The 25,805-nt window shown below is 39.2% G+C and overlaps 1 protein-coding gene across 1 annotated transcript in view; it reads right to left on the reverse strand.

Moving 5' to 3' along the window:
- csmd3b (CUB and Sushi multiple domains 3b) overlaps positions 1-25,805 on the reverse strand; it is a 1,392,611-nt gene that overhangs the window by 200,885 nt on the left and 1,165,921 nt on the right. The window contains 1 exon segment of the mRNA XM_052022622.1: positions 7,294-7,410. Within this exon segment, the coding sequence (XP_051878582.1) occupies positions 7,294-7,410 (117 nt within the window).

Below are 25,805 nucleotides of genomic sequence, written 5' to 3' on the forward strand. Positions count from 1 at the left end.
ATTGATAACGCAGGCAGAGGTAAACTTTTCTAGCTTGTGAGGATGTCCAGAACGAGGGAACATAACCATATATTATTGAGGGGTATCTATAGGGTGGACAAGCAATATCTTTTTCCCATTGTTGAGCGATCCAACACCAGAGGGCATGCATTTAAGGTGAGAGGGTGTAAGATCAGAACAGATGTCAGGGCTACATTTTTCACTCAGAGAGTGGTGGATGCCTGCAATGCATTGCCTGATAGGGTGGTGGAGGCAAATTCACTGGGGGCTTTTAAGAGGGCTTGGATGGACACATGAATGAAAGGAAAATGGAAGGATATATGCATTCTATAGGTAGAAGGGATTAGCTAAGTTGGCACAACATTGTGGGCTGAAGGGCCTGTTCTGTGCTGTACTGTTCTATGTTCTATGTTCTGTAATCTGAGGCAGACCATTTAGAAGAACATTTGGTAACATTTCTTCATGTAAAATACAGAATTTTATCCCACAGAACAAACAATAATTGCTGGCTTAAGTATTGACTGTATTTTTATTAGAGAATATGACATCATGACAGGTAACATTAGATACAGACCAACCTTGATCTCAGTTACTGGAGGAAAAGGAACCGAACATCCAACACCTAGTTCGAACCTCAGAGTAAAAAATCCACTTTAGCTTGACACTACAACAATAAATTGTGGATTACACATCCTTCCTAGATTTATACTGTGTGCTCTGGTGTATCAAGTGATTGTTTAAAGAAAATAGTTACATCTGTGCAGTGTGACAGAAAATCATTGAGTTAAGACAAAAGTTATAGGATAAAGTTACCTCTGACTTTGCAAATTTATAAAAGCTTTCATTTTTTTGTGAAGATGTAACATCTCATCTTGTAAGGATAGATGACATTCAACAAAATGCCAATGTGAAAGACTTGGCTCTGGGGCAATAAGTAATGAGAGTATGCAGTCTTATACTTTGTGGGGTGGAGTGGGGGGGGGTGCACAATGAATGATTGACAGGTGAGAGGTAAAGTATATGGATCAAAGTATATTTATTATATCCTTTAATAAAAGATAAATGGATCAAAGTATATATAATAATAAAAGATAAGGCATATTTGGAGCCAGTCTGGAAGTAAAATTGTCAACTCACTTATTCAACTGCAAACAAATTTATTTTAAAATTAATGGTGTGTTTCTTAATCTGCATCTTGACAAGAAACCCCAAGTCATCCATTTAAGATATTGGTCCTTATCTCACTATATTTATCTTGTTTTCTGTTTTGTGTTACAATGCTAACCATATATCAGGGCATGCTACGTGTTTAGGAATTATCAAATTTTCATGCATGATCAGATTTCTGTTCCTACACTGGGAAGGGGAATAAAATTTGGATATAGCCACCAGCAATAGATAAGTGTCAACTTTTGAAATGAATTTTACAAAGCACTGTGTTCTCATTACTTAACAATGAAAGTTTTAAAAATCTGTATATAAATCTTGAAACAGGAAGAGAAAATGATTAAAAAGAAGAAACAATGAGATGAAGGAAGCAGCATTCCTGAGAATAGCATGAGAAAACGGTGTCCTTAAATGGGAACTACTTTTAAATTCCTTGGGCAGTCACTTAAATACATTTCTCTCACCCGACTTTTCTTCCAAATATAGATTGAGGCATCAAACTAATTGTTACATTCTGCAACATATATTGTGTCATTAATATGCAGTTTATGTAATAACATTGTCTGCCTGTCACAGAATGAAAGAGTACTTGATAAAAAATTGTCTTGCTCAATAGCATGCAGAGTGAATTCTGTTACATTAAGCCGACTTAAGTATATTATGGATAATGTTTCCAACATGTTGCATTGCATTAATCATTTGGATGGTTATTACAAATGATAAATTTGTGTTTCACATTTGCTTGCTTAAGGATGACAAACACCTGCCTGCATGGTCTGTGATGGTAACTGTCAAAATCTACACTTGCTAGAAAAGATGAGAAACCCTGAGGTTGCTGTACAAGAGACAGTTGGCCCTGCTACAAGTGCACAATCATCTCCCTATATGACAGAACCCATGAGAAACCATTTTCCATTCACATAGTTGGGCAGAATCTAAAAAGGAAAATGTCACAGGAAGAAAAGGAAATGAGAATACACTGATGTCACTTGATCACACCTGGGAAACGTATGATAAAAGTACCATGGCACACTGTTTGCTATTTGCCTTACTGGACCCCTTGGGTACTTACCTCACAATGAACATATTTACATCTTAAATTCCAAACAGTTGTTGATAGTTTTTACTCAGCTCTCCACTGGATCTTGGCAATACTTAATCAGTGCTGTTCCTGGACTAGAGTTGTGAAATAAGTCTTTGTTACCCTCTTGTTTTATAGAATAACATGTGAATTACTTGAAGATGTACATTAAAAGTTTAAGCACATACATGGCTGGTTGGAGTGAAATCCACTGAGGTCGAATCCACAGATTGGCATGCCGGCAATATCCTGTCTGGTGAGAAGGTGTGCGTGTGTAACCTGTCTTTATAAACCAAATACTATAGTGAAAACATATCGTGGGAAGGAATTTAACTTTCACCTAGAAACGCACAAACCGTGCAACAAGTATCTCGTAGATTTGTCTGTCCTCAAAAATGAGGAAAATACTACTCTGGTCCCTTTTTAAATAGCAGATGAGCACTCACTGTCAGCTGCAGGAGGAAAGGCCAGGACATGATCTGTTTATCACCCACTAGTGACTCTGGCTTGGGTCTTGGAGAATGGAAACAACCCAGAAGGGAGGTCTTCAAAACATCGACACCAGATTATAAACTCTTAAGAGTAAAGGAGGACAATTCCGTTCAGTCCACAAAATTAAAGCTCTCAAGAAATTTTCGGAATTGACACATAATCGTTCCTTTAAGAACTGCTGGTTAAGCTGATCAAAATCCTGTATAACAAAGCAGAATGACCTCATCCCTTTGTACCAGATTTCATATTCAGAATCCTACAGTCAGCACAAGACATGATTTGAGAGAAACAAAGGACTGCAGATGCTGGAAGATCACGATGATGCTGAAGGAAGCAGGACAGGTAGCATTCGTGGAGATAAGCAGGCAGTCCTGAAGAAGGGTCCTGACCTGAAACGTTGACCACCTGCTTTTCTCCACGGATGGTGCCTGGTCTGCTGAGTTCCTGTAAGGCATAATTTGCAGTAGGGAGCCAAATGACTGTTTCAGGCCACGCTTGGATGACTGAGATTTGTCAGAGGCATGTGCACTTCCAGTCTAAATTGGACACCACAAGTTTCAATGCATAATTCAGAGCATTGGTATCCATTTGACAGACAAAGTTTAGAGCTGCAACTAAAACTTCTCCACCCCAGTAATAAATTCCGTTCATGTGTTAGTCTACTTAGTCTATACTGAATTATCCTCCTCCGCATATCACATACTGAGACATGGCTGAGAACTCAATTTATAACATAATAGAGTTTGCATGAAAGACAGGGAATATAACAGAATTGGAGAGGTACCCTGAGTGATTAAGAATTAAATCATTTCTATGTTGAGAGAGGGTATGAAAAGATCATGATGGCAGGTAAGCATGAAATAGAGATGTTACAGATACAACTACAAAATAGGAAAAGATTTAAGGCAGTAGACAGAGATGTGTTGAGGCTCCTGGATGACAACTGTCAAGTGTCAGATGCATAAATGTAGATACCCGACCTATGGGACTGCAAAGCATGTAGTAAAGGAAGTATAGTTTTAATGGAGAATTATAACTTTCATTATTGATTTATTTAAAAACATTCCAACTCACGTTTGAAATATAGTGAATTGTTGGTGTGTATTTAGGTTAGTTCTCCGCGACATTTATCCCAATCCAATAAAACATCAAGTCATGATAGATTTAGAAATTAGTTATGAGCCAGATTTAGTATCTAACCTGATAGTGTATGATGAATCATATATACACAGTCAAAGTTGGTCAGATTATGTTTGACATAACAGGTGCCTCACATTCACCTACTACCACCGCCTCTCCAATCCTGTACCATTCCCATGGGAAGACCAACCTCTTGAGGTCACATGGGTCCAATTAACCTCCAGGATTTGCTGCCACAACCATTCCATGAAGCAGAATAGTTGGTGAGCAGCAACTAGTTCTCAGATGATAGTTCCTGAGGCCTGCCCTGATGGCCAAATTACAGCTCATGCTGTCAAAGATCTTTGCAACTATTTCTAAATGTCTTTGATGATCGAAGACATGTAAAAAATCATTTGTAATAAATGTAAATAATTAAAACAATGTACTTAAAAGCCCATTTGGCATTTATACATTTATCAAATTAAAATTAAAAGAATACTTCTCTGCACTTAACTTTTTAATCAAAGTTGGTGACCCTGTTCAAATGAAAGAGGCCTCTCTAATACATTAGATTGGTTTACAATTGAGGGGCCAGGTACAAAGAGTATCCAGTTCAGCACATTCCCTGAACTCAGAGCTGAATCCAGCAACAGAGTGAGAGGTCAAAATCCCAGCATCTGACCTCCAGTTATTTCCTGATTACTACAGAAGTCAGAACACAGTCTCACAAAGAAGACCAAATTAGTAGCTGATTTCCTAACCTCCAGCAAAGGGAAACATGTTTTTGACCCAATATTATCATGTGCGATGTAATGTCAGATAGGGAGAAATGCAAAGTAACTATGAAGATTCCAGAACTGAGTTGGGGTGACTTCCATGCCTTAAGAGAGAGTGCTCATGGTAAAGTGGGCAAGTTTGTCCATGGATAAATTTACAGTAAAGTAGTGAGCAGTGTTCAAAAAGGAACTTAATGTGATACAAAAAATGCTTATTCCTTTAAGAGGCAAGAGCCCCACTTGCCAAAAGGCAAAGCTAATACATTAATTAAAAAGATAAGAAGCAAAATAAAATTAAAAAACATGCAAAAAGGCAAAAACTATTGCGGATCCTGACAAGGTAAGAAATAAATAACAGCAAAAGGTCACAAAACAGACTGGAAATAAGAAATGAGATAACAAAATCAACAATAAAAATAGTATTCTGTTTAGAAAGTTATGATTCAAGTTTTCAAGACAGGAAAGGAAGCAGTTAGGGTTTACAGAGAGAAACTGTATCTTGTTACGAGCCCAGGTTGCTACTTGATGAGTGTCCCTTTAAGGCACTTGAATGTGTGTGGCTTTGTCTGACTACTGTGAGTGGGAGCAGGGAGCTTCTGTATCTGGAATGCTGCAGGTGTCTGAAGGAGGATTCATTGAAGTACTGGCAACAGCAGATATATCTGTGAGCTGATTCTTCAACCCAGCAACAGAGGAAAGAGAGGAGAGAGAGGAGAGAGAGAGAGGAGAGAGAGGAGAGAGAGGAGACAGAGAGAGAGAGAGAGAGAGAGAGAGAGAGAGAGAGATGGTATCACTGACTGCCAGTCTCTGTATCTATGGGTGAAGCACAATCGTTGTGACTGTCACTTTGCAATCCATACGTGGATTTTTGGAGCAATCTGTGGAGTCCACTTTGTTGTTAACCTGTACCAGGAAGCAGGTATATCTGTGGGCGGCCACGTATCGATTGCCCTCGGTGTGGCAGGTATTTCAGAACAAAGCAATGGAGATCTTCAGCGATTGAGGCATCGTATTGATTCCATTGTGGAACTTGTGGATTTCGTAAACTCCTTCTCTCAATATTCTACTCTACATTCTACTCTACATTCTAATGTGGTTTTCAGAAGCCTTTACTCATCATTTTGTTTTGTGACTTGCTGAACTGAATTGGTTTACCATTATAAAACTTTGAGAACTATTCCCAGACTGGCTGGTTTGGGAACTAGCCACACACACGCTTTGATTTATTTTGATCAATGTCTAATATCTAATGCTTTCTTTTCTCTTATTATTACAAGTAGTTATTAATAAATAGATTTTAACATGGAAACCTGGCTCGTTGTGTTTCTATTGTTGCTGGTATGTAACAGTCTTCCAGCTGTGGAGCCAATGTCCAGAGGGTGCAGTCAAAAAATTAGACCCAGACTGAACAGAAGTGAGGTTAAGAAACCCTTCCACAGGACAGAAAATTGGTACTCACTTTTAGAAATTTGCTAGAACAATCATGAAATTTAGATTGAAAGATTTTTGATAATCAAAGATTTTAAAAGATATTAGGAAAAGGTAATTTATAATATAGAGTTAGGGCAAGGATGGGCATCAAACAATAAAGGTTCGAAGATAAACAGTCAACTTTTGTTCCCTGCTACATGTGAATCAAAAACGTGAACAATATTTCTTTGTGTTCTCTGAAGTCCAAGTAATTTTCCAAATTCTATAATATTTTGCAACAACTTGTCAGCAGACTACAGCTATTCCATTTAATGGCCTTATTTTTGCAGCAATTGAAATGTGCATCCCCAGGTATGTTAAACTGAAAACACATTTTCCGAACTGGTAGCTGAATTGTGATCTTTCCGTCCGTTTCCTGAGTCTGAATCCTAAGGGGACATAATTTTCAGGTGATTGGAGGAAGGTATAAGGGGGATGTCAGGGGTAAGTTTTTTACACAGAGAGTGGTGGGTGCGTGGAATGCACTGCCGGCAGAGGTTGTGGGGGCAGATACATTAGGGACATTTAAGAGACTCTTAGATAGACACATGAATGATAGAAAAATTGGGGGCTATGTGGGAGGGAAGGGTTAGATAGATCTTAGAGCAGGATAAAATGTCGGCACAACATTGTGGGCCGAAGGGCCCATACTGTGCTGTAGTGTTCTATGTTCTATGAGTCAGCCTTGCTCTACTTTATGATGTTCTTTGAACCCAGAAGCACTAGCGCACATACATTGGTGTGGAATTACATTAGTTGAAAAAAATATTGGAGCTTTTTTTTAACCGTGTTTCTGGCTGAGGTTTCAACACATTGTGAATTGATATTGCATAATTTCTCATAGCTCCTACTGAACTGACTTGCCATTAGTCATATTTATGGAACATATAACTATATTAAATTTATGGCACATATAAAGAAATGCAAATATAAGCAATAGCACAACAGCATTAAAGTATGTGAACATTGCACATTGTATATAATATGATCCTCATTTTAGCAAGTGTCCTAACTTTTAGGACTTGTATCTGTGTTCTTCAGGTCCACTCAGAGACTTATGACTGTGATCAATATGCCTCCACTTGGGTGCAATCAAGAAAAACTTCCATAACCCAAAAGAAAATATATAACATTGACAACAAAATGTAATGGAAACCTCAAGTAATTTACATAAATTTCACTCACCAAACTCTCTGGAGACAGTGATGGAATAAACACAATTGTGTCCAGTACTGTAATTTCTGGGATAGTTTGGTGACAGCACTGTACCATCGGAACCTGTGGATCGACTTCCACATGGAGCTGAAAGATATATTTGTATTTTAAAAATATTAATAATCACTCAGGATTCACATTGGAGGAAAATATTATATGCAGTGAATTGCTGATAAGTCTAGTTTCTCTTGAAAGCAAAACAATTATTTTCAGCCACTTGTTATTTTTCCACTTTTTAGTCCCAATTTATTTTTCTCTGCTTATTGCTTCCATAAAGCCTTCCTACTTGCATTGATAGGGTTGAGTGCTCATACCAGTGGTGCTTTTCACAAAGCATGCATAAGTGTTACAGTGAATTGTAAGTAAATCCAGGTTGAAAATCCCAAAGCATTCTGAAGTAAGCCAGTTTGATTGTGCCATGCAGAAACTGTTTTTTTTTAGTTTTATCAGAAGCATCCTTGATCAAATTTCACCCCGAAAGTCTTAAATTAGAACTGAAATGGCTAAAGGAAGGAATTAGACTTTAAGCAGATTCAAGCTGTATTGATACTGTATTGGTAGAATCACATGGAACTGGATACAATCTTCTAAAGCTGCTTGATCATCCTTATTCAAGGCAACTGTACTAAACGCAGTCCATGTTTGGCGAACAAGGGCTAACTTTGTTGCAATGCAGGCTGTTCATTGCAAATGAGCATTCTTGTATGTTCAGGATCTAGACCTTCTTCACAAGTCATTTTAAAAAGCCAATTCATTTTATACAGATATACTGTGCAATACTCCATCTGCCCTACAGCAAGGAAACTTCAAAGAAGTCATTAACAGGCAATTTTGTACTTTTGTATCATTTTCAAACACTTCCACAATCTGATCTTCTCTAACAATATACTTTCTGCCCTAAACCGCTTCAGTAGTCCTCCAATTCTGGCCTCCAGCTCATCACCAAACCTAATCAATCCTCTAGGTGTCCAGGACCAGAGATCTGGAACTCCTTTCCTAAACCTCTTTGACATTTAGCACGCTTTGTGACATTTTTTTATTATCCGGCCAGTATCCTCTTACATAGCTAGATATCAGTTTGTTTTAGTTTTATACATTCCTTTCAATGTTTCAGGAATCTGTTATTTAGTTAGAGGCACTACACAAAATGGAAGCTGCTCTTTTTACATAAAACATTTTAAGCCAGTGACCTGACCCCTAATTTACTTGGAGTGGGGAATTTATCTCCTGAGGCATGTCAACTATGCTATTAAGTAGAAACCATATCTGTCAAACCACCTACTCACAAGCTGTACAATTCATAGCAAGTTGTACAATTCTCATGAAAAAGTCACTCGGTACTTGGCATTCAGTGATAATACCAGGCCGAATTGGTCAAATTCATAAAAACTAACAGCCAGGAAGTCCCACTGAAGGGCACGTTTGTGTGCAACAAATGACTTGAGCATGAGAAAAGCTGTCGCAGATCCACTTTAATTTGTGGCTTTCGTGCTGATGGGGGTAAGCAGGGTTTGGTGACAGGCAATTGAAAGAAATTGCATTTTCTTCTGAGATGTTTCTTCTGCACTTCCATTCCTAGGGTACGTATGGCTGTTAGCCACACACTTTCACAAACTACAAGTATTTATTCTATACTATCCCATTTCCACAATGCATGTGCATTCAAAATTTTGTCCCATGAAAACCACATTTCCTTTCCAACTTTTTCTGATCCATCATTTGCATTATACAACAGTATTCTGAAAGCATCTCCCTTAGTGGCAAAACAGTGAACTGCAGGAAGTGAATGAGAGGTAGAGAAATAAAACTGTGTAATGCCCCTCCAGGACATTTGGATAGTTCCTGGACAAACTGACGTTTGCAAAGATCTGGCATGAAATCAGCACCAAAAACCATGCCAGGTTATAGAACCCGTACTCAAAAAGTTTTAATCTCATTAAGTGGTTGCATAACAAATTGTCAAACTGGGTTAGCACTTGACATTGCAAAGGAGTACTGCCAAATAACAATAAAGAGTAATGCATCTCCAGTCGGCCCAGCTTGAGTTGAGATATTTAAACAGTGAACTCCTCTTTAAACTCTATCCTGACTCACAGCCAGTCGGTCCTCACTAAGATGTTATAGTCTGAGTTGCCATCCAAATAATCAGAAATGCATGGTATCCTTATGCTGTACTTTACAACTACTGTCTTGAATCATACTTCCCAGATGTATTATAATTTTTGTTTGCCGTTATGATGCATATTCAAACTGGAGCTCAGATCATCTTCTAGTCCTTATACATTTTTCCAAATGCACTCCTAAAAATACAAAGTAATTTGTAAATGTGCCTTTACTTTTGGAGGCAATTTAAGAAGGCTTGATACAACGAACTTAACCTATGGTTTGCATCAAAGGCTCTGCTCTTCAGGCACTGGTGAAGGCCCCCAAGCTTTTGATATAGTTCTCTTTTCACTGTGGCTGCACTCCTCCCGCCCTCCTCAGAAAATCGGAAAGTATAGATTAATTGACAGCAAGTTGGAAAACACCTCCCACACATTGGTGCCCAAGTTCCCTTGTGGGTATATTTTAAGTAGCATATACAATGTGTATTATCTGTTCACTCATTTGTTTTACCTTGCTTTAGTACTTCGTGGATATCAGTGAAAATTCTTAGCATGGATTTTGCAACTGACCTAACATAAACAAGATTAATTCTAAAAGCATTGACACTGAATCACTACCTTGCAATCTGTCAGGACGATTGTAGATCATAGTTATTTAACCAAGTTAAACTTGGGTTTCTGCTCCACAAATGATCCACCAGGTCAGATAACATTTCCATTGACAATCTAAAAATGAACCTAATGGACCAGGAATTTCAGCTATCCCCTTGGTAAATCCAACATATTCCATGTAGCTAAGAAGAGCTGAGGGATTTCTCCAACAATCCCATAGCTGTGGTGAGTTGTTTGAATATTGTTTTCCCTGCTGCTCTATAATGCTGGACCCCTCATGGAGTTTATTCAAATAAGATAACTTTATTAGTCACATGTACATCAAACACACAGTGAAATGCATCTTTTACGTAGAGTGTTCTGAGGGCAGTCCGCAAGTGTCGCCACGCTTCTGGCGCCAACATAGCATGCCCTACAACTTCCTAACCCGTACGTCTTTGGAATGTGGGAGGAAACCCACACAGACACAGGGAGAATGTACAAACTCCTTACAGACAGTGGCTGGAATTGAACCCAGGTCGCTGGCGCTGTAATAGCGTTACGCTAACTGCTACACTACTGTTTATCAAGAATTTTAAGTGTCTGTTACTTTTTAACTATAGTTTTTGCATTTACCTGGGCTGGATGCAGAAGGCCAAAGTAGCTGACTATCTATACCTGGGAGATGCTTGGTGAGGTCAGAAAGGCCCCAGTGGTCGACAGCTGAGGTCCTGTCCCTTTAATGCCTAAAAAGCCTTCAACAGGAGGCTCTCATAGTTTTAAATATCGCAGGCACTGAGAGACATTTAAAAACTTTCAAGGTTGTTTTAAACAATTAAAGAGGTAGAAATAATTAATGAAACAAAAATAATTTTAAAATAATTAAATATAATTAAAAAGCATTAAACGCTAACAAATTATAAATGCATTAAAGTAAGTGACAAATAACTAATTGCACTCATCTTACCTTGTCCATGTCCGACTGCTGTATGATCAGAGAGGTGAACTTCCCCAACATAAAGTTGGGGAATCCTAGCATGATTGGGTTCTGTTTGTGGACTCCATGTAATGGCAAGGAGTACCAGATGCACAGGCATCTGTCACTCGGAGAAATGCACTGTAATTCCAGGATGTATTAAGTACAGAATACTCCTTCCTGGAAGCAGCTGAATCCTGACAGCTCTTTTTAAAGCTGCCAGTTGCAGCTAGCTCAATTCAGCCCAATAATTTGAAATTGTTTTTGAGTTTCAGAAACATTCAAAAAGTTGGATGCCTTTGACAGCAAGCGAAGATAGTGCTGTGGCTTAGCTAGTTGTCAAATTGTTTTTCTGCCATTTTGTGAGCAGGGCTCATTCTGCTCACTCATCCCTTTCACTTGTTTAGCATTATTCCTGCTCATCCCTTGGTAACCTGTGGGCCAATTCCTGAAGGTAGCCTCAGAAGGCAAGTAACAGGGATCTGGAATGGGCCACGACATGGTGGCTGAGAGCAGGGAAGTGCTGAAACGAGCATCTGGATGCAATTTATATCCGACCTTCAGTTTTATACCAGGATGGGCCAGAGTGGAAATGATGACTCCACTCATTTGACTTGCAGAGAAAGCTAAGTGTTGTAGGTAATTTTCTTACTTTATTTTGGTAGTTTAACTATAGTTAGTGTTTTATTTTGTTTTAGTTATATTTATCCAACTTTTAACAATGCTTTTTTTATATCTGCTTCATTAGATTTTATGTGTTTCTGTCAGAGATATTTGAAAACTGTTGACAGCTGATGAGTTGTCAAAAGCTGTCAGAGGGTTCTGGAGGTAGGAGGTTGAAGATGCCATGCCTGAGGGCTGATTGCAGCACACGTCTGCTCCACCTTGATAGATGCACTGATCTGGTTTGCCCCCTTGTCCACAGTGAGTGACAGGTTGGAGCAGGGCTGGATACAAGATGACCTGGCCCAAAAAAAGATTGCATTATTTTAACTGGCCATCCCAGTAAGCATTTGGAGATATTGAAGCTTGCCTTCTACAACTTGTGCCTGTATATATTATGATTTGGGTGAGAATGTAGTTCACATAATTAGTAAGTTTGAGGATGATACCAGAATCAGTGATGTAATGAAGAGGGTTATCTAAGATTACAATATAATCTAGATCAAATGGGAAAGTGGGCCAAGGAATGGCAGATGTCATTTAACTCAGACAAGTGTGAAGTGATATATTTTGTGATGTTGAATGAGGGCAGGACATACACAGTGAATGGCAGTGCCCTGGAAAGTGTTGAAGAACAGAGAGACCTATGGGTACAAGTACACAGTTCCCTGAAAGCAGCACCACAGGTAGACAGGGTGGTGAAGAAGGCATTTGACATGCTTGCCTTCATTGGTCAGGGCACTGAGTACAAGAGTTGGGACATCATTGGTGAGAACACACCTGGAATATTGTGTGCATTTCTGGTGATTTAGCTGCAGGAAAGATGTCATTAAGCTGGAAAGGGTGTAGAAAAGATTTGCAAAGATGATACTGGGCCTGGGGTGTTTGACTTGTAAGGAGAAAAGGGATAGGGTGAGCCTTTTATCCCTGGAGCATAGGAGGCTGAGGGATGACCTTACAGAGGTATTTAAATCATGTGAGGTGTAGATAAGGTGAATGATCACAGTATTTTTCTTGGGGAGTCCTAGAGGGCATAGATTTAAGGTGAGAGGGAAAAGATTTATGGAGGACCTGAGGGGCAACTTTTTTACACAGAGGTGGAAGTCTCTGTCTTGGTGGTGAAGCAAAAACATAGTTGGAAGTTCAATTCAGAGTGAGATATAGCATCAAGGCTGTGAATAGTCTACTTTCAACTTGGTCAGAGGTCAATGAAAGAGAAACATGAATTAACGTTATGGACTATTTCAAAACTTTTTGGCTTGTTTTTAACCTCCACTATATCCCATTTCACAGCACGTCCCCTTCACTTTTCTCCTGCTCATTGCTTTTAAATCCATGCCCTCACCTCACTTTATAAATTCTTCTCTAAACTGCTTCAACTCACAAGGTCTGAGCAATAGATTTCCCTTCCTATATGTCTTTCCTCACTACTTTTCCTTTGGGATAATTCTTACAACCTACCTCTTTGTCCAAGCTTTGGTCTTCTGTTGTAATACTTCAGAGTCAGACAACATGGAAAAAGGCCCTTTGGCCCAACTCTTTCATGCTGACCATTGTGTCTTCCTGAGCTAGGCCCATTTGCCTACATTTGGTCCATATCCTTCTGAACCTTTTTGATCTATGTATCTATCCAAATGTCTTTTAAATATTGTAATTGTACCCATCTGTACCCTCTGGCAGCTCGTTCCATACATCCATAGGAAAAAAAGTTGCCCCTCAGATCCCTTTTAAATCTTGCCCCTCTCACCTTAAATTATATTTTTAGACTCACCTACTCTGAGAGAAAGACTGTGACCATTTACCATATCTGCGCCCTGCATGATTTTATATACCTCTATATGGTCACCCTTCAGCCTCCTGCACTCCAGGGAAAAAAAAGTACCAGCCCATCCAGACTCTTCTTATAACCCAAGCCCTCCAGTTTTGGTAACATTCTCATGAATCTTTTTTGCACCTTTTCCAACTTAATGACATTCTTCCTATAGCGAGATGACCAGAACTACACCAAATACTCCAAGTGTGGTCTCACCAACGTCTTCCACAAATTACAACATGACGTCACAACTCCTGTACTGAATCCCCTGACTGATACAGGCAAGACTCCCAAATGCCTTCTTCACCACCCTATCTACCTGTGTCACCACCTTCAGGGAGTGATGTACCTGTAGCTTTCAGTCTCTCTGTTCTACAACACGCTTCAGGGCCCAATCAATCAATTACTGTGTAAGTCCTGTCCTGGTTTAACTTACCAAAAGGCAACACCTCACACTTGTCCGAGTTAAATTCCATCTGCCATTCCATGGCCCACTTCCCCAGTTCACCTAGATTCTATGAGATAACCTTCTTCACTTCTCCTTATGTGGCTAGGTGTTGAAATTTTCATGATAACCCTATTGTGAAGCACCTTGGGACAGTTTGCAATGTTAAAGTCACTATTTAAATACAAGTATTTCTTCTTCTTATTATGGTTCCCCCCGCCCCAAGTCCCCTCCACCAGCCCCTTTTCAATAAGATAAACATTTTATGGTTCTCGTAACTCATCCATATGGCAGTTTGCTTCTGGTGTTTTGAGTATTATTATTTAATGATACCAAGAGATTGCATTGTTAGCAGAAAATTCACATTGGCTCCAGGGTCTGTGTGCAGCCTTTCTGCGTGAAATTTAATTGCAGGTTCTCAACAAAGCTAAGCTACAATATCTTAAGATGCCAGGAGGGATTCATTGGGCATTTTATGAAGGTTGAGCACTGAATCACAAGTAAAACTGATGCACAGACACCTTCCAATGAGCCCAGAAATAAAAGCAAACTGCCATGTGGATGAGTTACGAGAACCATAAAATGTTTATCTTATTGCATGGAATAATTTTCCTGAATGGAGAATCTCATACAAAAGGCAATTCAAGAGCAGCAATAAGTTAGAAGAAAAGGGTGAGCATTTAATGAAGACAGCTTGAGCAGCATGAGCACACGATATGAAAGAGCTTTTCACTTCTGTTCTCCACCTCACACCACTAACCCCTCGCCATGTGCCCCTCCCCCCCTTTCCATCAATATGTTGAAACTCTTCAGTCAGTCCTTTCCCAGTTGAGCAAAGCAGATGTCTGGCCAATTATAATGGCAGTGAACTCGTCCTTAAAGGATGTTTTATTCAGCTGATATGGTAAAATATTAGTTGGCTTTTGTTCCTCAACATTAGCTTGTTTCCCTGCAGGACACTGGCCAATAAATCCCAGTGACGTTTCATCACACGGATCATCGGAAAGTCCTTCACCCTTTTCCAATCAATCATCTTGGAACCTCCTTGAATTATTCATGTCTCTGAATATATGTGCCTGAACAGTAGAAACGTCCAGTGCCAGTTGGATATGTGTGTGACTCCATTCCCTTTTCTTCACACAGAAGAACATCTGCCACTGCCAACCAGATGCAGTTGGACTGGCCATAGCACCAATTTAAATACAATCAAACGTGCCCATTATCAATCCTCCTAAATAAGACTTGCCTGCTTCCCTTAAGAAACTGTACATCCAGTAATGGGAAGAGAGCTTTAATTTTTCGACTTTGTGGTACTTTTGTCCCAAAGCTTCCATGTGTTCACTTCATTTTTACCTTATTGATTTCCTTTCCCAGCCAATCTTCCTCAGCGGTTCCCATTCTACAGTCTGGATATACTCAAGGCCAAGTTGAGTAGGAGCGGTGCAATATTTTAGGCAGGGAACCCTGAGGTGCAAGTTCTCCACGTGCTGTTATATTTTAACTCCACATTTCTCCTGCAAACAAGTGTGAGGTGCTGCACTTTGGGAGGACAAACCAGGGTAAGACTGACACAGTGAATAGTAGGACTCTGAGGTGTGTGGTAGAACAAAGGGATTGGGAACACAGATCCATAGTTCCTTGAAAGTGGCGTCACAGGTAGATAGTGTCTTAAAGAGAGCTTTTGGCACTTTGGCCTTCATAAATCAGGGCATTGAGCACAGGAGTTGGGATGTTGTGTTGAAGTTGTACAAGAGGTTGGTGAGGACGAATTTGGAGTATTGTGTGCAGTTCTGGACACCTACCTACAGGAAAGATACCAATATGCTTGAAAGAGTGCAGAGAAAACTTATAAGGATGTTGCCGCAACTTGAGGACCTGAGTTACAGGGAAAGGTTGAATAGGTTAGGACTTTATTCCCTGGAGTGCAGGAGAATGAGGGGAGATCTTATCGAGGTATACAAAGTGATGAGGGGTATAGACAGAATGAATGCATGCAGGCTTTTTCCCCTTAGGTTGTGTGAGACTAGATCTAGAGGACATAGGTTTAAGGTGAAAGGTGAAATATTTAAGGGGAATCTGAGGGGAAACTTCTTCACTCAGAGGGTGGTGCAAGTGTGGAATGAGCTGCCAGCGGAAGTGGTAGATGTGGGTTCAATTGTAACATTTAAGAGCAGTTTGGATAGGTCCATGGATGGGAGGGGTTTGGAGGGATATAGCCCAGGTGCAGGTAGATGGGACCAGGCAGAAGATCAGGTTGGCATGGACTAGATGGACCAAAGGGCCTGTTTCTATGCTGCAGTACTCTATGACTCTACTTGGTCCTAAATAGTTCACTCCAACCATACCACCTCAAGCCCTCCGAGATTGGGAAGGAGTGACTGTTCCTGCTGGGAAACGCATTTTCAGCCACATCAGGGTAAGTCATGGCATTAGCTGGACCATAAATCTCCAAAACGAGAGGCTGGCATCAAATCAGCAATGCATGCTCTTGCATACTGTCGGCAGGTGGTGACTGTGTCGAATGCAAGTATAGTATCCAATGTACCTACATAAACATGCCACAGGCATTGTCTTTGAGTTCCTTTGGTATATCAAAGTCCCTTTTCTCACTATGTATGTGGGGCTTGACATAGCATGCAAAATTTAGTTGCCACATTTCCCTACATTACAATAATGGCATATCAAAATTGATTGTCATATGCTTTAGGACATCCTAAAGTCATCAAAGATTGTCTACAAAAGCAAGTTAAAAGTCTTATCATCTTACAGCACCTTTCATGGCCTCATGTCATTCCATTGGACTTTATGGACAATGGACTACTGAATACAGTCACTGTTGTGATGTAAAAAATGCAATTGCCAATTTGTACAAAGGCAGCTCCCACAAGAAATTGTATAATCGTTACCAAATAATCTGACTTTTGTGATTTTGACTGAGAGATAAAGATGGGACAACTTCCCCGTTCTTCTGCAGTATAATGCCATGAGGTGTTTTACGACCACCTAATAGGGTGGTGAGAACATTGGTTTAGCAACTCCTCTGGCAGTGCAGTATTCCTTCCATGCAAATCTAAAGACTCAGTCTAGATTGTTGTACACAGCTGTTGGGAGTGGGACATAAACCCCAAATTTTCTAACTAAGAGGTGAGAATGCTCCCAACTGAGGCACGATTACTTCTTTTGACTGACTCACTGTGAATAAAGCCAAGAGGACCAGCTGGTATCATCTCCTGTAATTTACAATTCAAGTTGTCACTTCATAGCAGACCTCCTGATGAGCTTCTTAACATGGCGAAGGCTTCTGAAATGAAATTTTGTATCTTGTTGATAAATCTCAGTTCCCAATGTCCTTTACTGTTTTCAGTGAGCAAAGTGGACTGCTGGAGGCTGAGGCTAGATCAGTTGATTGAAGAATTACATTTTGAAGAAGTCTGCTCTGAGTGCAGAGCTGCAATTGGATTGCAATTAGACAACACAGTGCATAGTGCAATACAGATGAATTCTCTTTACCTTGATTCAACCCACAACTGCAGCCTCGTTAAATAGGCAAACCCAGGCCTATTCCTCATCAAATCTCTTTTTTGGCGAGGCTTTGAAGCTCATATAGTTTTGCAAAGTTCACTATCACTTTTCAATGTCCAGCCTCAGGAAAAGTGTTAACCTTAACAAAGAGCTTTATGTTCAATTAAGACCTGCATTTATATGTCACTTTTAATATTGTAAAAGGGATCATTTTAATTCCTAAATAAAGTGGATTTGAGTTGGTTTGGAAGTAATAATGTAAAAAATGTAAGAATTCTGAAATAGATCCCAACCCATCTGAAATCCACCACATTTGGGTTCAAAAGAATTCATATAAGGGGATGACAGTTAACCTGCAGGTAGACTATCAGACTATTATTATGTGGGTGTGTGTTTCTCATTAGGAATACTGATGAGATGGCATGACATCACTTCCAATATGTAATGAGCCATCACTTTTAAGCAGCAACTAGACCAGGTATAGACTAGATCAAACACAACATACCATGGTGAAAAACTTGCCTGTATTTGCATTTTATGTATAATTAACAGCTAATGTGCAAAAACAGCAGTGCCTTGTCAAATCTTTGCATTTATTAGGGAGAAGTTTCTACCTACCAGGATAATGAATATGCAAAATTCACGAAAATGTTTTACGTTAGCTGTGTACTTCTGCATTAACAGTATTTCAATTTTTTTCTAAAAGTTAGCCAAATTCCCATCCTTGGTGAGAGACCAGGGTGAGGAAGGGAGATTTAATACAGTTGAAACTATCATTTGGAGATAGAGAAAGATAAGAGAGGTGTTCAAAAGAGATCAGAGGGAGACATGGATGAATCTAAGTGAGATGGGGAAGAGTATTGGAAGTCTGGGAAGAATCAGATCCAGCAAAGTGTGCAGGTAGCTAGTGGCAAAAGAAAGGTGGCATCAACAACCTCTGGAAAACATCGTTTGTGGTCGAGCAGGGACAGTTAGTGTTTCCTCTCGGCCCAATGTGAAAATCTGTTAACCTGACATTATGCTTTATGATGACTATCATCTCTATGAAACAAGAATAAAAGTTGAAGATAGATCTTTAGGGAACACCAGAGATAATAGTGCAGGAGCAGAAGAAGAAGCCATTGAAAGTGATCCTTTGGCTATGACTGTATAGATAATTATCAAATGAAGAGAGTGCAGTCTCACATGGGTAACTACTTATGGATAGATATTGGAAGAAGACAGTATGGTCATTTGTGCAAAAAAACTACAGAACAGTTGAAAACTATATAAAGTATGCAGCACAGATCCAGTTTATCTGCTCCTAGTTATCCCCTGTATGAACCTTCTATTGTTCTTCACATACTGTAACTCTGTTTAGCACAACTTTCCATTCTTCCTCATCTGTTTATTGAACTTCCATATTTCTGCTATTTCTCCCAACTACTCCTTGTGGTAACACAACCCAACATTCAAGCATTCTGTGAAGGTGAAGACACCTTTTAATCAGGTGAGTTAGGCTGGAATAGTCCTTAATTGAATGAGAAACTAATTTGTTTGATTTAGGCAAAATCATTTCCTCCACAAACCTCTCTGCATCTCTCAACTTCCTTCCTACCTTTGATACTGCTTAAAACTCGTCCCTCTGACTAAGCTATTGGTCTTATGACCTAACGCCTATTATTCTTGTCTTAGTGTCCAATTTTGTTTAATGATGATTGACTGTTTTGTTATATTAAAGGCACAATCTAAATGAAAGTTTTTTTTTGCTATTGCCAGCAAAACCATCAAATGCATTTGAACAGCAACAAAAGACACAGATCTTGGAAATCTGAGATAAGAACAGAAAATGCTGGAGATACTCAGAAGATTAGGCAACATCTGTGGAGATGTAAAAACTTCATCAGAAAGGTCATTGACCTGAAACATTAACAGATGCTGTCTGACCTGCTGAATATTTACAGAAAATTCTTCTTTTATTTCAAGTAATTTATTGTGTAGATTTTCCTTCCGCCCTCTTGGTTCTGGTTAGTTTAAGGCTTGAGGAAATAGAAACAAACAAAAAGGAAAATAGAAAATAAATCTTTTCAGCCAGTATGTACATTACGAATCAACAATGACTCAATGGAACATTCCTCAAGATAAAAATTAATACACTCAAATGTGTGTCAAAATGGACAATGCAACAACTGCCAAGATCTAAGTTACAGTTATATAATAGGGGAGAAACAACAATCCAGTTCAAATATGCAGCTCTCAATTGTACGCAACATATTCTTTCTAAAAAGCAAATTCCGACATCGTGCAGATCTCTGCCTAATCAAGTATTTGACATTGAGCAAATAAAAGCACTTCCAGAATCCTATATATGGATGAGTGCAAAAGGACGTCCATGATGGAAGTCTATTTTTTTTAAGAATGCAAAAATAGTATTTCAATTAACGTCTAAATCATTTTCCTCCTTGATCTATCCACGTTTTCATCATGATGTCCGATTACTGGTTCTCATTCATAGAAATATATACATGTATTTAAAGTACAATTGTATCACTTTGCATCTTTCCATATTATTTGTTCAGGTTACAAATCTGGTATTATCTGAAACTTGAAGGTTTTCATTTTGCCCTTGTCTAAACTGGCCAGAAGATTCAATAGCTTGACTGTAATCAATACATCAATTGTGCATAATTCATTTAATTGACCCAGTTCTTTCTCAATACAATTAACTTGACTCATCGAGGCACAAAGCTGTGTGTCAAATCATTCACATTCAATTCAACAGACCTGAGGCATTCCTGCATTTTATTTATCCCAGCAAAGAATATGTATAAAGGACCTTTGAAGGATTTTTAAATTGACTATTATCAACAAAACTAATCAAAAGTAATTAGATAGCAGAATATGTGGCTGTAAGATGAAAGCCCAGTGCTTTACTTGTTTGGATCTATTTCTTCAGCCTCCAACAATCCCATCATATGAAAACTCCTGCTGCACACATCCGGTTCCATTAGCCTACCACCTTCCCTTAAACTGCAGCAGCTTATTAACTTCTGATGAATTACTTTTTAAACTTTGACCTCAATTTTAATTTCTTTTATAGCCTCAGCCTATCTGAACATTGATCTCCAACTCCCCAGTACATTCACTGTAACCCATCTTCACTCCCAACACAAGATATCCAGTCATTGGCAGTAGGGTGAGAAGCCACAAGGATAACTAATTGGAAATGCTTTCAAAATTGTTTCATTTCTGTCGCTTTCCCCTTTTTAAAAGCTTCTTAAATTGTACCTATTATTTTTACCTGCATCAGCACCCATCCTCCTTGCATAACACTGTGTGCACCCTTTGGGGCATGCTTTACATTGAAAATGTTATAGAAATGAAAATTGTTGTTGATCGTGGTCATTGTAAGTAGGTGTAAGGCATGAGAACAGTCCCATTTAGAATTTCATCAGAAAAGCTGGATTCAGAAGTCAACAATTTGGTTTCACAATGATCACAGAATCTGAATCATTAATTGTTTACAAAAATTAATGTGTGCCTATTTGTTACAAAGAACATTACCTCCTTGGATCCAATTATCCAAAGGGAATGATGACCTTGGGGATTCTCAGTAATAAGTTTCAAGAACGAATGCCTAGAAAATTAACAGCTTTTGCCTCAAGTTGTTCTACAGTTTTTGCCCTCCAGGTCTGCAGAGGTCACCAATGGAAAATACAATCAGGCATGTTGTGTGCTACTGAAAATCCCCTGCACTCATAAGCTACTGTAGGAAAGTGCAGGGAAGTCATGTCTTATGTAAAGAAAATTAGTTGAGTCCTTATCCAGACTACAGCTGAGAAAGATCTGGGGGTGGAGTCAGTGGAGGGACAAGGGTCAGAAGGATAGAATGTCAGGCTAGGAACTGGGTGGCAGACAGTGAATAGGTTAGACTGGTAGATCAGCAGAGGTTTCAGTACAGCAAGCTGACAGGGGGTCATGGCAAGATTCATCCAATGGGACTGTAGTGGTCAGAGGAGGAAGGGTCTGGAGATCTGTCGTTTGGGACAAGGTCATTGGAAACACATTGCAAGCCGAGGAAGTGGTGGTGGTCACCACCAGGAATAGGGGTTTAAAAATAGAGCCAAGTGGATGCATCACTTAAAGAGCACATACCAGAAGTGCATTATTAACAAAGTAAAATCTCCAAGGGGGGAGTCCCAGATAATTAAGTTAATGTACTCCTGACTAGCCTCTGTCCATCCCAATTTATTTTCATGGACTATTTTCTGTCAACCCTTTCATACTACTGCAAAATATTCCCAATGTAGCAAATTGTTGAGAGAAGAAAGCATACACATTTGAGCATAAAAAGACAGCAGACAAAATGAGACATGAACTTACATTTAGAAGTATAGCCTGGGAGCAATAACAAGCAACGCTATTGTACATATGCTTTACTCACTCACATCACATTCCTCTTCCCTCTATTGTACAGTTAGTAGCAACCCATCTATCTTAAATGGAATAACGTCTAAAATAAACAGCAGATGGGAAATTAATATTAAATATTTGGAAGGCTTCTGTTTCCAGGCTTTGCAAGGATAAACAATTTGACAGTAATTTATCAACCCCATTGTCAGCAAACATGTTTTTGTTAATTCTTCTTGTGCTTGTAAGACCTTATTCAGTTATTATCCACATGATCAGCTGCACATAGATTAAAGGGAGCTTTGTTTAGTGAAATATTTGCAAATATTGGTTTGAGGTTGCATGGTTTCTTTTTTCACAGCTGAAGCTACAATAGATTAGAAGGAATACCCTTTCAAAGTATTTACCTCTTCATACAACCTTTCATCTATTAACTATATTTGAACTGTATGCTTGTGCACTTCTCAAAATCAGAACCACAGAATTATTTTCTGACATCTTTCCTGCAATATGGAACATTACCTTTACATATCCTGTACTCATTCCCACAATTATTCCCATCTCAGAGTCAAATGTTCAATATCATCCTTTGATCTGTTATTTTTCACAGTCATTAACTCATTTAAAATAGTCACATGCCTTTGTGGACACAACAGACAGGAGAGTGAGTGATAAATGTTAATAAAAATAGGAATCCTAAATAGTAGTACTGCATGGTACGGAAAGGATTCCATTGTGCTCAGTGAACCTACGTTTTTCCTCGATGTTACGTATTATTCCAGGAACATCCCAATTTATTATAGTGAATTTCACACCTTTTATATATGGAAAAAAAGGTAAAGAGAATTTGGCAATGTGAGGACGCTACAGGAGCCAATATGGTGTTCTTTCAATATGCTCTGCATTATGCTGGTCAGTATGTAATGTCAAATCACTTGTGTACTCTCAGGGATCATGCAAAGGACATTGAAATACTTGCCCTGCTTTCTAACAACAGCCTGTCTGATCACTCCAAATGGTCTCAGAGAAAATAATTTTCTCAAAGTGAAGTGACATGGGTTAAAAATATTTCAGCTTTGGCTGAATTGTGCAGTATATTATTCCTCTCTGATACTTAGACTTCAGAAGATTATTATTGAAGCTAAAATTTCACTGTTAAGATAAGATGAGTCAAAGTGGTTGGATAGGTGAAGCAATTGTTACTGGTATTACTACCTGGTGGCACTGGTATGCCTTGTGTGATCTCAACACTCTACATCCCTTTGGCTTTAGTAATGATGTTTGAGTGATGTCCGCTATTTCTATTCAAAGGATGCGTAAACTGCTTTCAAGTGTACATTGTAATATTACTTTACTGAAGTGACAGACAATCAGACTTAAATGTCATTGAGAGTGACAGGTCTGACCTGGAATAAATACATCCAGGTTATTTTATTTGTTTTCAGCAATAATGGAAAGTCAATGTTTATTACCAATCTTGAAATGCTGCAAGAAGGAACTGGCATGCTGCCTCCTTGACCATTATCTTTAAGAATCAAGAAACCAAAAGGAAAACAACTGTAGCTGACAGCATTTATAGAAACGTTGCAACTGTCTTTGGTTATAAAGTGATTTTAAGGTGATGGAAAGCACTCAATGACTTTAAGTCTTTTTTTGAATGGAAGCAACTACCTTCAAGGAGCTTGCAAAAGAAAGTGATTGCAAAATCAGGAACTTGGAAGGGTTGACAGTGAGAATAATGACAGAAAACTTCAAATACAGTTTTGTGCCATGCTGCTTAAAATATACCAAAGAAACTGCAGATTTCTTTAGATGGTCAAAAGCAAATGTACACTGAGAATGGTTCCAAAACAGGATCCAATAGACCAGCTCACATTTCTGTCATTAGTTGTACCAGACACCACATTGATGAAATGGGTAGACTGTGTCTCGATAATGCCTGCGAGAGCATACAGTGAAGATAGAATATTATGTTGCACAAATTTGATGTCTGCTATATTGTTTCCATGCTAATCTCCTGTCCGAACATCATACATTCAGCAGCAAGAATGACTGCTCCATCAATACTATTTAAATAGAGCAAATACTTATGTGGTAGTTGATAACTGATTTCAACTTGTTTCAATTCTTTGAGGGTGAGATGTTTAATTGAGTTCTTTAAAGCTGTTCAAGTCTACAGTGAGTAATATTATTGGTATTTAAGAAAATTATCCTGACCCAGAGCAACAACAGGACAGTGGGAGGATGGCATTCAATATGGGCATAGCTATCGATGTCACCACGGCAATGCATTGAGTTCCTTCCAGATTGGAAAAAATTCCAACTCCTCAAAGTTAACCATCCACTGTTGCATCTGATCAAACACATCATTTGCCGCCAAGCTACAGACAAGGAAAACTCCAGGCTTCAAGAGGATTGGAAGTTCTCCATAATACAGGATGCCATTGCCAGTATACATATTATGATTTGGGCACCCCACACTGACTCTGCCCAGTACTGGAATTGAAAGAGATTCTGTTCCCTTAACATCCAGCTAGTGTTTTAAAAATGAGGCAAAAACCTCCAGCTCAGCGGCCACTTTCCTGGCTTCAAGCATAATACTTGTATTCTGTGGCGATCCACTCTGCCATCGATATTTGAGCCAGCAAGGCAACCAAAACATGCTTTTGGGCAACGAGGGCTATCTACTGCTTACGTAGCTGAGGTCTTGTACCAATACTGCAAGAAGAATGGCTAACTATGTCTATGATAACAGCTTGTGTTAGATCAAAAAGAAAGTTTCAATTACAGGAGTTCATGTCAAGTTGGTCTTAACTTTAAAACTAAGACCACTCAGCTACAAAGGTACTGCAATCAGGGAAAGGTGGCCTGGTCAGTTACAAGACATACCTCATTGGATCATCAGCAGATTGACTTCCAGGATAGGCATGCATGTACACTTGCTTCTGCTTGCAGCACAGAGGGATGGAGAGAAAATGGTATCCTGGTGTCAGATGTTACTTGAGATTATTGAAATCTCTCAACGTTAAGTGAAGGTATTTCACCAAAGAATTAGGAATTTTGGTCTATTGCAATTTATTGAAAATCCCTCGTCAGTACTTCTGCACAGCTGGCAGCAATTCAGTTACCATGTAGTTGTAAATATAGGAAGAAACTGAAGCTACAGTCTCCACTTCATAAACCAGGTACATATGAATAGCATGCTGAGATCAAAACTATGCCGCCACTTCAAATGCATTAAAACAGAGAACTGACACATTGAATCAACTCTTCTGCTACCTGGTCTGCTTGGGGAAAGTATATATCAAGATTCACTCTGCTCTGCTGTACACCGCAAAATCTTACCACGAGGGGACAACCCTGCTATTAGGTATGCGATGAGCAGCTGAGAAGCAAGAGATAGAGCAGAAAGGAAAAGAAGAGTACAAAAAGAGAGGCAACCTAGTTTGCACCATCCTGCTGGAGTTATTCATGAAGAATATAGCTGAATCTGATTTCAACTCTGAAAACACAACACCAATCCCCCATTCACCCACAGTCCAATCAATTACTTTCCTGCATCACTGATCATCAGGTTTCACTTAGAATAACACAAAAATAAAAGTCAATACATAATAAACATTCCAAACCAAATTTATAATCAAACCATTCATTGGAACATGAAATAATCAGTCTTGCAGACTCCTATAGTACCTGACTACCATGTACCTTTGCTTTCACTCGTGCTTGTGGTTGATATTACCCTATGGTTGCAGCTTGGCAGATGGAAAGCAGATAGCCTTGGCGGTTGATATCAAGCAGGTCTGGACGAGAAAGCTGCGCTCATACTGCACCAACCTAACATCGGAATCGGCAGACTGGGCTCCCTGATTAGCATGTCAGTGGAAAAGTGATAGAGGTGGAAGGATGAATGTTAAGACTCTGACTCAGGACAGGTTTGTGCTCCAAGGAACGCTGCCATTCACATGATGCAGAACC

This window comes from Pristis pectinata, chromosome 9 (genome assembly GCF_009764475.1).
Source record: "Pristis pectinata isolate sPriPec2 chromosome 9, sPriPec2.1.pri, whole genome shotgun sequence".
NCBI lineage: Eukaryota > Metazoa > Chordata > Chondrichthyes > Rhinopristiformes > Pristidae > Pristis > Pristis pectinata.